The sequence below is a fragment of the Sciurus carolinensis genome, chromosome 13, assembly GCF_902686445.1.
Source record: "Sciurus carolinensis chromosome 13, mSciCar1.2, whole genome shotgun sequence".
Taxonomy (NCBI): domain Eukaryota; kingdom Metazoa; phylum Chordata; class Mammalia; order Rodentia; family Sciuridae; genus Sciurus; species Sciurus carolinensis.
Genome location: NC_062225.1, coordinates 83366916 through 83380636, shown reverse-complemented (window position 1 = coordinate 83380636; position 13721 = coordinate 83366916). Strand labels below are relative to the sequence as shown.

The following is a 13721-nucleotide window of genomic DNA, read 5'->3' as shown; positions in this document are numbered from 1 at the left end:
AATTCCATGTTGCTAGAAATAGTCATGAAAATGTAAATCCATGGAGATACTGATCAACAGAAAACAGGTGTCAAGGGGTATATTTGCCTTCCTTTTTCTCCCAGGATAGACTACCAGGAGATACACATAGACTTAATTGGTTCAGATAAATTTTATTCATAAGAATTTGAAGAAAAAGGGAAAGAATAAAAATCTAATAAAAAATGAGCAAGAGAACTTAACAAGTACCTCACAAAAGATCTCTCTGGAGGTAACTACATCTTATTAGACCAGAAAAACAGGAATCCAAATCTTAACTAGTTATCACTAAATGCTTAGGAGAGTAGGTAAAATTTCTAAAACTAAAAATACTAAGGTACTAGGTTGGCATAACTGACAATCCCATACACGGCTGCTGAAAGTGCTGTTAGTAACAACCATTTTGAAAAATCATTTGAGAATATGGAGATAGATACATATAAACAACACACACTTCCAGTGCTAGGTATATTCTCAAGAAAAATGTATAGCCATGGGCACTAAAAAGAAGTATAAAATGAATATTTTCAGTAGCCAAAGTTGAACACAAGCCAATATAAACAACATTACAATGCATAAACTATAATATACACATGCAGAAATTAATTTCTAGACATCAAAAAAAAAAGAATACTATAGTTACATATATAACTGAACGAACTGCAGGTTCAGTTTAACTATCTGTATGAAGTACGAATCCAGGTAAAATTAAACTATTAGGGTAAATGTGTTGGGTAAGTCTTAAAAATTATTTAAAACAAAAATAAAAACCAAAGGTTTGATTATCTGGCTTCTTCTGGACAGTGGTGTCCTCTGGGTTAGAAGGAAGTTGGGAGAGACTATGTTGTACCTTGATAGGCTAGTCAGCACCATTTCTTCACTGTGTAGGGGGGTCTCATGGGTGCATTCTTTGTGATAATTTGTTGAGCTGAACATTTTTGTTTTGAACACTTTTCTATATGAACATTTCACACACAAAGTTGAAACACAGTTTACACACACTGAAGTTAGACACACCTTTCCAACTCTCTCCTTCCTCACGGCTTGGCTTACCTCGTGTGGTGCTTTAGTAATCAATGGTGAGACGTTGATATTTTCTCCTCCTTCAGGACAGATCTGGAAATTCACTCTTCGATAAAGAATCTGAAAGGAGAACAAACTGTGTTATAAAAAAGTTGTTTTTTTAATTTGTCTCTCTTCAATATGAAAAAAGTGCTATTTTGTAATGAATTGATAACAGGCTCACTTCATGAACAGCTTCACTAGGAAGCAAAAGTTTCAGGAGAGGGAATCAACCCTGCAAAACCTGGCATACAATGCAATGAATGAGATGAAAACGTGAAGTCCAGTCTCCTCACAAATTAACAGTGTTTCTAAATAAGGGAACCATTCTTCCCTATGCAGATGCAACTTACGAACATTAAGAAATATAACACTGTCCAACCAAAGTTCACTCCCACCCCCAATTTCCAAAGGATACCTAAGTGACTGGTGCCACTATTTGCTTTACTCATGTGGCTTCTGGTGGTCATTTCCCATGCATTTTTGATAACACTAAATGTTTCCCTGTTGTATTTAATAACTTATTTCCTGATATTACTTCAATTTTTCTCAAGTTCATTGTGTACCCTTTCTTCCTTACTATCATAAAAGCAACAACACTGTTTTATATCCTATTTTCCAAACCTTCTTCCTACGCTTGATAATCTCTTTTTCTTCTATTAATTAAAATTCTCATATTACTGAAAAAATGATTACACATCTGCGACCCACACGCCCAAAATAATGTACTTCAAGCAGGTCAGGGCTTATTTTATCTGGGAACACATACTTCTGCCTGTAGAGAGCTGCTAGCTCCCAAAAGCAGTTCAATGCTGCTAGGAGGGCAATGCGTCAGAGCAAAAGCTATAAGCTCCTGCCGGGTGGCCAAGTCCTGGTAATCTTCTGATTGTCCCAACTGGCTACAAACATCCCAACTCTTAGCATAGCCTGTAAAATTAACAAGAAAAAAAAAAATTACTTCCAGAAGAAAAGACAAAATAAATTCAAACTGAGATGAATTCAATGGATTCCTGTTCAAGTCTGGTGGTACCAAAGCAAAATGGTAGCCATTAGTAATCATTATGCAGAAATGCTTAAGAATCTAAATTGGAAAAGAAAGATTAGGCTGATCTATTATCCACAAAGTTCACTGTTAATTCAGACAAGTATTCCTGACCAACTCAAATTTTAGGTTAACTCAAAATGAATACAAATAGTTTACTGTGCTTTAATGTTGAGTAAAGAAGTGGGTATCTGAATCCAGAAGGCAGGGTACCGCCCCACCCAACTACCTGGGCTCCTATGAGCTTGGGAAAGCTCCAAGTATGAGAGGTTTCCTCTAAAACTACAAAGGGACAACAATGACACCTTCCTCTCTGGTTGCTGAAAGGATTAAGTAATATTTTTATTTAAAAGCACATCAGAAACTAGAGTGCTAGATAAAGAGACATTAAGATAAATGCCCACACAGATCCCTTTATGGACGGTAGACATCCAAAGACAGCACCAAAAAGAGCTGGCCCCTGACTCCCAGAGATCATTTCACATGCAATGCTACACTGTGAATTCTTAAAATATACTTTTATTTTTATTCCAAGGAATTTCAGTTTGAGAGATCTTTTTCTAAGAAAAAATGTCTCAGTACAGAATAATTTCTCTAATAGATAATGTATATAATGTAAAAATTAATTCAGGTACCACCCTTAAAGGATAAAATTCTTACAAAACTAATTTTGGATTAACACAATAATGTCTGTACAGAAAATCACAATCATTTTGAACTTCATGCTATGAAACCACTGCTTACTAAAGAAGGGGTTTTTGTTTTTTGTTTTAGGAAATCAGTTTTCTAATGCTGAGGTTTGTGAGTTACTGTATGGAGTTTTTTCAAGAGTGTTAAACATTTTCATAGACGAACTGCCAAAGATTCTCTCCTCACCAATCTTTAGTCAGGTTCCTCTGAGCCCTTTGATCAAGTAGGCCTCAATATTAGCCCCTGCCCTTGCTGGGCCTACAATTTCAGTTTTAGAACAAATCCTAATAAGTCAGAGGAGCTAGAATCCCCATATCCTTCACATCAGATCAAATTTTTCATTGCTTTCTATTGATACCTTCAGGAAAGAACTTAGTGAATTTTTGGTTTAGCGGAAATTTCCCCTACCCATGACGTCTCTTCTTAGTAGTCTTGCATCCACTGATCTCTCAGTTTTCTTAGTGAAATGCTTGCCCATCTTTATTGTATCTGGAGATACTTCTGCTGTCTCTTCCGTAATGAGACAGTCTTGGCACATATAACAACAGTACTAAATAGAGTCTTCCTTATGCTTGCGAGTAGGTGTCAGAAGAGTGATTCCATAATAGTGGACATGCAGAAAGTGCAGTCAGTGCTTGCCTAGCATGCATGAGGTCCTGGGCTCAGTCCTGAGCAATAGATGACTCCAACAAGAGTGTACAACTCATTAGTGCACAGTTCCAAGTTGTCATGAATGACGCACTGGGTTTTAACCACTCAATCTTAAGGGCAGTCATGTACTGTGCTCAGGAATGGACACAGCAGCAGAGGATGCAGCACAGAGCCCATGATGAGAAGTCATTACTTTCCCTTCCACTGGGAAACCTGTTCTTCAGATGAGAAATTTTTCTACAAATCTGCCTATCTTCCAGAAACAGAAATCTGAATTTCAACATGAAAAATTCTAAGACTGTAAACTACTTCCAAATTCTGTAACATTATGTCGAAAATGCACTGTTTTCCTTCAAATTAAAGAACAGGAATATGTACTATCTACTCTCAAACTGTGATATTATTTCATTTAACAACACACAGAACAGGATTAAAACATTTTTCTAAAATTATCCTTAAAATGAGGAGCATATTTTTGATATTTTAATATGAATGAAAAGCAAACAAAATCTCAGATAAAATATAACATGAGTCCATTAAAATATTAATATATAAACATAAAGCATACACACTTGTCAGTGCTCATAAAATGTATCTCAAGCAAAAATGTGTCTGGCTTACTGATTGGGCCAACTGATTTCAAAATAAACCTTTTCCTTTATTACATAAAGCAAACATAAGCAAAGTGTTAAGTAAGTTGTCCACTCACCTACAGCCATCAGCTCCTGACAATGCATATTGGCTGCTTTGTAGTCATGGAAATGAAGTGCTTGCTCTACTAAAAGGATTAGAACCTGTCCACGCCTTTCTTCTGCGTCTTCACCTATAGGCACATACAAATCACTTAATGATTATGACAGCATCAATGGATAAAGGAGTTCATTAACCCGCTTACATTAATTCAAAAATAAAACAAATCAGATTGATTTTAAGAGTAGAAGACAAAAGTTTATAGCAACTTGACCTTTTGATCTATATATTATACATAGAATTAATTAGCCCTCAGACTCTGAAGAGATCAACAATTAATATCAGTTTCTATTTAAAATACCCAAACCAAAAAGTCCAAAATCAGTGTGGTCTTCAGCCCTACAAAGAAGTTTTAGTATTACTCAGGTAAGGGAAAGAGAAGAAATCCATGCTACAAAAGAAAACAGGTTGCAAAAGGATTTAAGAAAGTAGATCAAGTAAACGAGGGTAATAAACCAATAATATTTCTCATCTTAAGAATTCAACTAGTAGTGGGACACAGTGGCACTCATCTGTAATCCCAGTAGCGCAGGAGGCTGAGACAGAAGGATTGTGAGTTCAAAGCCAGCCTCAGCAATTTAGTGAGGTGCTAAGCAATTCAGTGAGGCCCTCTCTCTCAATGAAATACAAAAAAGGGCTGGGGATGTGGCTCAGTGGTTAAGTGCCCCTGAGTTGAAACCCTGGTACCAAAAAAAAAAAAAAAAAACTTCAACTAGTATTTAGAAACTAGAATGTAAAGTGTAGTCCAAAGTCCCACCCCATGCCTACTCTTCATAATGTAGTTTTAGTAAAGATCCTCTGAGTTTCGACACCGTGAACAAAATATCTAACAAAACAACTCAGAGGAAGAAAAGATGTATTTTGGGTCATGGTTTGACAGTCAACTCCACTGCAGAAACATCATGGCAGAAGGACATGGTAGAAGAAAGCTGCTTAGCTCACAATGGCCAGGAAGCAGAGAGGGAATGAGGAGGGGTCAAGGAAAGACAGAGTCCCCAAATTCTTGCCCCCATTGACCCACCTGCTCCAGTCACACCCCAACTGCCTACATTTACCATGCAGTAGTCCATTCAAATTGTTGATCCATCAAATGGATTAATCCACTGATGAGGTTACAGTCCTCACAATGCAATCACTTCACCTCTGAACACTGCTTCACTAACACATGAGCTTTGGGGGCACAGTCCAGATCTAAATCCTAATACCTATTAAATCAGTTTAGCCAGAATCTCTCACTCTAGATATCTCATCTTGTTATCTGACCAAATTCCTCATCCCCTCAGATGGCATCTAATCACCCTGGCCTTCAGCAAGAATCTCATATCCTGTTAGGTCTGCTTATCCAGAATCCCCTCTTACCACTGAGGATTCCTCTTAATAATTTTCCATCCCTCCCTCTCCAACTTTCCCTTGTTGCTTGGGCTTGGTATTAATTAAGAAATCCAACTCAGTGGAAACAATAAAACTTTATACAGCTACAGTCAATAGTTAGTTATACCGCAAAAGTCACTACAAAAGTACTAGCTATACTTTAATTTTTATTATTTTTTTTTTTTGCAGTACTGGTGATTGAACCCAGGGGTGCTCTACTATTGAGATATAATCCTAGACCTTTTTATTTTGAGACAGAGTCTAAGTTGCTAAAGTTGTCCTCAAACTTGCGATCTTCTAGATTCCTGAGTTGCTGGGATTATAAGCATGCAACACTATGCCAAGCTTTGCTATACTTATAAACAGTCTCAGAGTTCAGGAAAGGCAGAACAAAGTTTATACCACTTTAGTAACAGCTATCGTCTCTGATATGTGTTTACCCTTCATAGGACTCTCTGCTTTAATGAATAAATACAGAATTCCATAACTAAAGCTCAAAAGGGAATATTAAAAACACTTTTTAAAAATTCTTGCATTAAAATATTGGTGAAATGGGAAAAGACTAAATTTATGCTGTAACAACATTATGTGAAGATGCTTTAAAGCACAGGAACTTTGTACACAGACAGATGGCTAAAGCAGTCACCCAGCGCAATATCTACACAGGCTGGTTTGCCTCTTCCCCCACCCCAACTTATCTTTGAGAACAGGGCACCTAAGATTAGAAGTTCCTCTTCATGACACCAACCAATTAGACACAAAGTAGCCACCTAATTACCTCCAACAGACCAGAAACCTCATGTTAATCCCATCTACGTGCTAAAGGACCCCCCCCACAAACAGTTGGCAATTACCATGAAGATGGCAAGAAAGAACTGATTAAAAGAATTCCTGGAAGAAGACATGAACATTCCTCCCTATTATCAGCCCTACTCACCCAAGGAACCCCACCAATCCAACCCCCTGCTTCTTTCATCCTGTATCTATGACTTCCCCACCTCTATCAGACTGTGAAGCTGGTTTGGTGAGAGATTTCCACTTCTCCATTCTCTGGTCATAGAATGAACTGTGCTACTGGTGTTTGGCCTCAGTTTTTCTTTTGGGATTCCAAACATTGAACAGAAAAAAAAAGATGTCTTCCTGGGTGTTTTCCACTCTTAAGAAAGGGGTCAGAATCTGTTGGTAATGGTGGAATAACACATCACTTGCAGTTTAAGGACATGGTTATGAGTTGTCACTGGATCGCTTATTGAACTACATAAGGCCCAATGTGTCTGAGACTTCTCCCATGAAATTCAGGTAGTCATGGGAGTCTCAGAAGGGCTGAGAGTTGTACTGGTCTATGTTACAATATTGTTTACAGAGCTGTTTCAGCCAGCCCAAAAGACTGGTACTGGAAAATGTTTAATTCCAACCACATCAGCTCATGGGGCACTCCCAAAGCACACAACCCAACAATCTACAACGACACGAACACCTGCATTCATCACAAATTTCATTGTAACTCAAAACTGTATTGCTTTTAATGCACTGTATTGTATGTACTATAATGTACTGTATTGTAATATAATATAATGTATTGTGCTTAATGTACAGCTATTTCACACCTAAAGCTTGCTCTGATTTGGTGATATGAACTTCTAAATAATACAGATCAGTATAGAACTGGTGATAGAGGAAGATCTAGAAATCCAGTAGCATAATTTTTAAATAAGCTGACTTCATTTTTTACATTGAACAGTAACTACCAGTAGTAACCAGGGACACAGGGATTACAGAAACTATTCTGAAAGGATTTCATTTTGAGTTCATCTTTAAGAAGATTTAGAATACATTCCTCGGTTTAAAGGAAATGTTTAAGAAAGAAACATCTGTGTATATAGTGCTTAAAAAGAAACAAAATTAGGAAATCAGAAATCACCAACTACTCATTAAAGGCTTTACCAAGCAGTAGCCACCAACTAGCTGCTAACTAGGACTTTCCACTTTAGTCAATCAAATATTTTGTCTGGCTTCTTCAAATACTTTGCAAAACTTTTCCCCTCGAATTCTTTTGGTGGAGCCCTGGACCATTCCAGGTTTAGTGCTGCCCGATTAATGAACTGCTGTCTGCTGAAACAAAATTATTAAAATCTATTGTGTCTAAGGTTAATCTTCAAACAAGCCCAATCCCCTACAGGCAAAAGTTGAGGGCAATAGTCCCTAAACCTGCCATTATAGATAAAATAGTCTCCCTTCTCATTTTAACAAGCATCAAAACTGTCTTCAATAGAATCCATTGATTTCAATGATACAGACGCATGTATATCAAGGATGGCAATGAAAAACGTATTTTATATTATTTTAAAGTAAACCTTGTGCTTGCTTCTGCAGCACACACATTAAAATTGCAGTGATACAGATAAAATTAGCATGGCCCCTGACCAAGGATGACAAATTTGTGAAACATTCTACTTTAAAAAAATCTTCTACTACTTAACCTCTGTAAAAAGAATTCCTATAACTATGTCACCCTAACTATATTAAAAAAAAAAAATTTGCCATTTTTCCTCGTAAAGGGTAATAATGGAAAAATATTAATAGAAACAAAGAACAATACTTTCTTAAGCATTATAAATTAATTTATATTTGGAAATTTAATATAATATTGTTTTCTACAGGCTAGTAAAACTACTTATACATCTAGAAAATGAAAAATTATTTTCTCTCTATCCTTCCTAGTTCCTGGTTGGAAAGGACCCCTGTAATAAAAGACAGCTACCAAGAGAAAGACTGACACAAGTTTAATAACATGTATACCCAAGAGAAGTGAATAAATATCAAAAAAAATGGCTCTGAGACACTACAGACCACTGAAACAAAGAAAGCACGTTTGGGGAAGCCAATAATGAGGAGATGCCCAGGAAACACATGACAAAAAGGGAAAGATTTGTTACACAGATTTAAGGTGGTGCCTTGCCTGCACAGAAGAATCTCTATCAAGGTCCTCCATCTCTCCCTAGTACAGAAGGAGACTCCTTGCAAATGAAGATTTCCCACAGAGAGGTGGCTTTCTCTAACAAGAGGAACTTCTCTGTTTTCAGATCTTCTCTTAGGTCTCACAAAATAATTATGTTCCCAAAATAATTAGATTGAAGTAGTCCTTCACCAGAAAGGAATATTCTGGAGTGGCATATTCTAGTAGTCTACAGACATATTTTGGGATGGCAAACTTTTTGTCTTCAACACATACTAATGTACTCAAAGATAAATGATTTTAAAAATAAATCCATCAGGATTTCATTTAAGAGGATGGTTCACACTAGTCTCATCTCTAAGAACTAGGAAGTGAAGGGATCATAGCTTTGGCATAAAACTTATTTGGGGGGGTGTTGAGCTAGAAAATAGGCAGAAAGTATTTCATCTCAGTAAAGCAGACACTCCCTAAATTCCAACTGCTGTTAAAACCCCTCCAAGTGAGTTTCTTAAGAATTCAGTCATAGGGTTAGGGTTGTAGATCAATGGTAGAGCGCTTGCCTAGCAGGTGTGAGGCACTGGGTTTGACCCTCAGCACCCACATATAAATAAATAAAGTGGATGTATTGTGTCCATTTACAACTAAAAATGCTTTTAAAAAAAGAATTCAGTCATAGAAACTTCCACTCCCAGTAGCATCAAAACCTTCAAAAGAATATTCCATGTTTCCTTCTGAATACTTAAACCATTTAAATTTCCTTTTAATTTTTCTAGGAACTACCCATAACTATGTACCTCTGCATGTATGTGTACATTTTTAATAGTAATGCAGGGCTAATATACTAGTTTCAGAGACAATAATAATCTTTTTCTTAGCATAGTCTAAGAACACATGAAAATTCAGCTCATGACAATATTATAATCTTAAATTATTTTCCCAAGACTATTCTGAGAAGCCAAATTGGATTTCACTTCCTTCTCTGATAACTTTATCTTCTGGGGCATTTTAAACTTCTTTTACTCTCTGAAGTTTCAATAATTTGAATGCCAGGAACAAACTGATGATAGATTAACAAGAGAAAAAACATATTCATTACATGCATATGTAATGACAAGAGTTACAAAGTATGAGACTTAAAGAAGGACCAGAAGACTGAAGTTTTTGTAGTATCTTGAACTACTCAAAGAAAAAGCTTGGAGCTCCTTGGAAAAGGTGAGAGAAGGAGGAAAGCCACAGTGAACTGAGGGAAGGAAATCCATGGTGAAGGAAATTTGTCTTGTTATGCAAATGAAATCTCTCAGTCTGGAGCCCTCCATGAGCCAAGCCAGGTCTTTGGTCTCTTGTCTCTTTCTCTGTGACACATCTTTCCTTGGTTCAGCTTTAGACTGAGAAGGAGACCTGAGAGAAAACCTGCCTGCATCCTGCCTCCCACTGTTCCCCAGCCACCATACCAAGGCACCACCCTTCCAGGTGTGGTTTTCTGAATGTGAATAATTTTGTTCACATAAAACACAAGACTCATTTCCTACATGCTCCTTTATTTTTCACTCTCTTAAAACCAATTTATTGTGCTTATTCTTTTAGTAATCTACATCCTCTAACAGAATTTAAGCTCTTTGAGAACAGATACCTTTAGACTGTGTCCTAATCTTTCTGTGCTTCATTGATTTTTTTTTAAAAAAGAATATAAAACAAATGTTGACCCAAACTCATCTAAAAAGATTCTTAAAAAAAAGAAATGGGGTAACAGTAAGTCATAATATTACTAGTAGTAAAGCAACATGTTGGTGTTTTAGTAACACGTAATCCTGGAAGTGGAACAATATTTTAAGTTTTCATGTAATAAATACAGACATCATGCTTAATTTAAAAAAAAAAGCTATTTTCTATATAACCCTCTTGAAATGTTTGTATTTATTCAGAACACACTGAAGCAAAAATGAAAAATCTAAGAATAAGATTTTTATGGTCAACATGGCCAGAGTATTAATGCTAACCTCAGTGTGACATGCTTCTAAGATATAATTCAAGCCCCCATCAGCTGACTTTAAGTGAAAAGTCTATCCCTGATGATCTTGGTAGGTGTCTGATTCACAGGAAAGGCCTTCAAGTTGCAGAGATTCCCCAGGAAGAAAGAAATTCCACGAGGGATAACAATTTCAACCAAACCCCAGCAGTTCCACTCTGCTCACTACCTGACTGACCCCACTGCAAATTTCAGGCTTGATTAGCCAATCCCCATAGTAGCAAAAGCCAATTCCTCATAATAAAGCCCCTATAGGTTCTGCTTCTCTGGTTAAACCATGACTAATGAACCAGGGATCTGAGCTACTTACTCTCTTATTTATAATCTCCTCTCTTAAACGCTTTCCCCTCTCTTGAATTATCATCTGCTCTTAAATCAAGAAATGTGATAAAATTTGATAATTTCTGTAAGAACAGCCAGAACACTGCAAAAATTGAGTGACTGCAATGAAGTGCAATAGGGTCCAGTGAGTACTATTAAGCAATGTCACAAAGGGAAAAAATGCAAGATAAGAACAAAGGGTTTAAAGTAAAACTTAACTGTAAAATCCTCAATAAGTTATTTACCTTCTCTATTTCCATTTCTTTACTTTCAAAATGAGATTCATAACTCCGCCTATAAGGGCCACAGTAGTATGAAAGCATAAAATGAGAATTATTATTGTTGTTAATACAAACTTTTATATGAAGATTGGTCAAACAGTAATGCTGATGATGTACAAAATTATTAGCTAGTTTTGATATAGAAAAAAACAGGCCAGGAAAGGATGATGGTACTGGGCATTGAACCCGGGGGCCCTTGGCTGCTGAGCCACACCCCCAGCCCTATTTGGTGTTTTATTTAGAGACAGGGTATCAATGAGTTGCTTGGCACCTCACTTTTGCTGAGGCTGGCTTTGAACTCACAATCCTTTTGCCTCGGTCTCCCAAGTCACTGGGATTACGGACGTGCACCACTGCACTCTGCTGAGAAAAATATTTTTTAATCAGGAAAATTCTTAGGAAGAACAACCTGGAGTACAGTCAAACTAAAATCTACTAAAGAAAAAGACTTGGACAGTTAGTCTGAAGAAGAGAAAACTAACAGTGGCATGACGAGGTTTTGGATACCTGAAATATAATTTAAATATGTCCACAAATACTTTTATGCTCTCTTCTAAATAATGCCCCTCCCCTTGACTATCAGCTGCTCTTAGTTATTTAACATAACCCTTCCTTAATAGAAGTTTTGCTTTCCACATTTTCAGTTACCCGAAGTCAAATGAAGTCTGAAAATATCAAATGGAAAATTCCGGAAATAAACAATTCATGAGTTTTAAATTGCATGCTTAGACTAATACAAATTGAAAACACTGTTTATGAAACAAAATGACCAACCACTGTTCCTATAGAGATCTGTAAAGTCAGAACTACAAAAAAGTATTAAAAGATCCTTAGTAAGTAGAACCCTCTGGTTAAAGAAACATGAAATACAGAATCAAAAAGAGTTCCCTCGAAAGCTGTAGTCTGCTATTTAACCTTGCACAGTCAGATATTTAACTTCTGTGATCTTTAATTTCCTTTGTAAAAGGGGAGGATAACAATCATTTTAAGCACTTATGAGCAGATTAAATGAGATAGAATACATTAAAAAGTCATCAAATAGTAAATGTACATTTCTAACCAATTTTTCAGATTTAACAATATAAAACCATATTTGGACTGAGGCTGGCTGGCTGGCTTTATGTTTTTGTGTTCTGGTTATAAATGGTAATACTGACTTCTGTCCCAGCGCTACCACTCGGTGGCATCCTAAATAAGTCTGTCTTCATTTAAAGGAGAGGTGATCATTCTAGCAGTACAATGCAGATACACATCTCTATAACATGCCAATCTTTCTAGAAAACACTAATCCTTGCTCAAAAAATGCTCTCACACCTATAAGAATGTATTCTGATGCTCACCTAAGATGACGTCAAGTGTGGCACAGAAACCTATTCTGCATTTTCGCATTCAAAAGACTTACCTGCAACCCTCAGCAACTCAGCAAGACCTAGAACCTTGGCAGATTGTTTGTAGCAGGTGGGGGACTGGGAAATACACTCCTTGATGAGGCTGATCCGATCCGAGCACAATCGCACTACAAGAGAAATACGTATCAGGAACTAGGGACATCACAAAGGTTGTCATCGCATTCCTAATGAAAGACAATCAAATAAAATGAACACTGCGTCTCCAGATCAACAAAAATTAAGTAAAATGCATATTAATAAAACAAGATTGTTATTGTTCCAAATGAATAATGTACAACATGGATATCTTCCTTATAGCCAAGCTTCTAAAGCATATCCACTGAACTGTCATTCTGAAGATAGAAAATCCTGTCATCTTTTCAAGAACCATGTCTGAACGTGAACATTTTAAATAGGCAGCATTCGTCTCTGAAGACTTCACACATCCTTCCTATCATACTAGTCCCTCCACCTTGACCCAATCCCCTTAAACCCATTCCAACTTCCAAATATCCATTTTCTAAGGTCACATCACAGTGGTTTAGAGGGTAGGAGTACTCAGTGGACACACTATCTTAAGGTTAAGCCAAATCCTCTCACTTAATATGGACATTAGGAAAATGAAATATGTCTGATCCAACCAATTCATACCATAAAGAAATGAACACAAAGAAATAAAACAACTTGAATTAAAGAAAATCAAATATGTTCTAGAAATATACAATGCATATTTAGAGTAGAGAGGCCAGACTTAAAGAAGCCCACGCTGCCTAGGAGGCCAACCACCAATTGCTCTAACAACAAATGTTAACAGCAGCTAAAATGAAGTAGATATGATCTATGCCCCCCGAGTTGCTGGTGGTGCTTTGTGTATATTAACCCTACAAAGCAGAACCTTACAATCATTACCATTATTATTCTCAAGGGAAGAAAATGAGGTGCCAAAGGTTAAGTATTTTGGTGAAGTTCACCAAAAACAGTGATGAAATATGAAGTCAACCCAATTTCATAAATGTTGTGCACAGTGCAGTCTCTATCCATTCCTAAATCCATGACTATTCCCTATGTATCCTGATTTCTTAAAAGTTCTTTTAGGTGTGGGAGAGCACATAAAGCTTGGTTAGATAAAGTAGTGTTTTCTCTTTGGAATGGGCCTTTTATTTTT

The 13721-nt window shown here is 36.7% G+C and overlaps 1 protein-coding gene and 1 non-coding gene across 2 annotated transcripts in view; one reads left to right on the top strand and one right to left on the bottom strand.

Annotated features, from left to right (window-relative positions):
- The window catches only part of Nbas (NBAS subunit of NRZ tethering complex), a 342733-nt gene that overhangs the window by 147286 nt on the left and 181726 nt on the right, over nt 1-13721 (bottom strand). The window contains exons 32-35 of the mRNA XM_047522365.1: nt 12571-12684; nt 4173-4286; nt 1850-2007; nt 1072-1161 (exon numbers count right to left, since the gene is read on the bottom strand). Coding sequence (XP_047378321.1) covers nt 1072-1161; nt 1850-2007; nt 4173-4286; nt 12571-12684 — 476 coding nt within the window. The remainder of the gene's footprint in view (nt 1-1071; nt 1162-1849; nt 2008-4172; nt 4287-12570; nt 12685-13721) is intronic.
- On the top strand, nt 7942-8044 carry LOC124963792 (U6 spliceosomal RNA). The gene has a single exon (XR_007104827.1). It is a non-coding gene; the product is annotated as a U6 spliceosomal RNA (small nuclear RNA).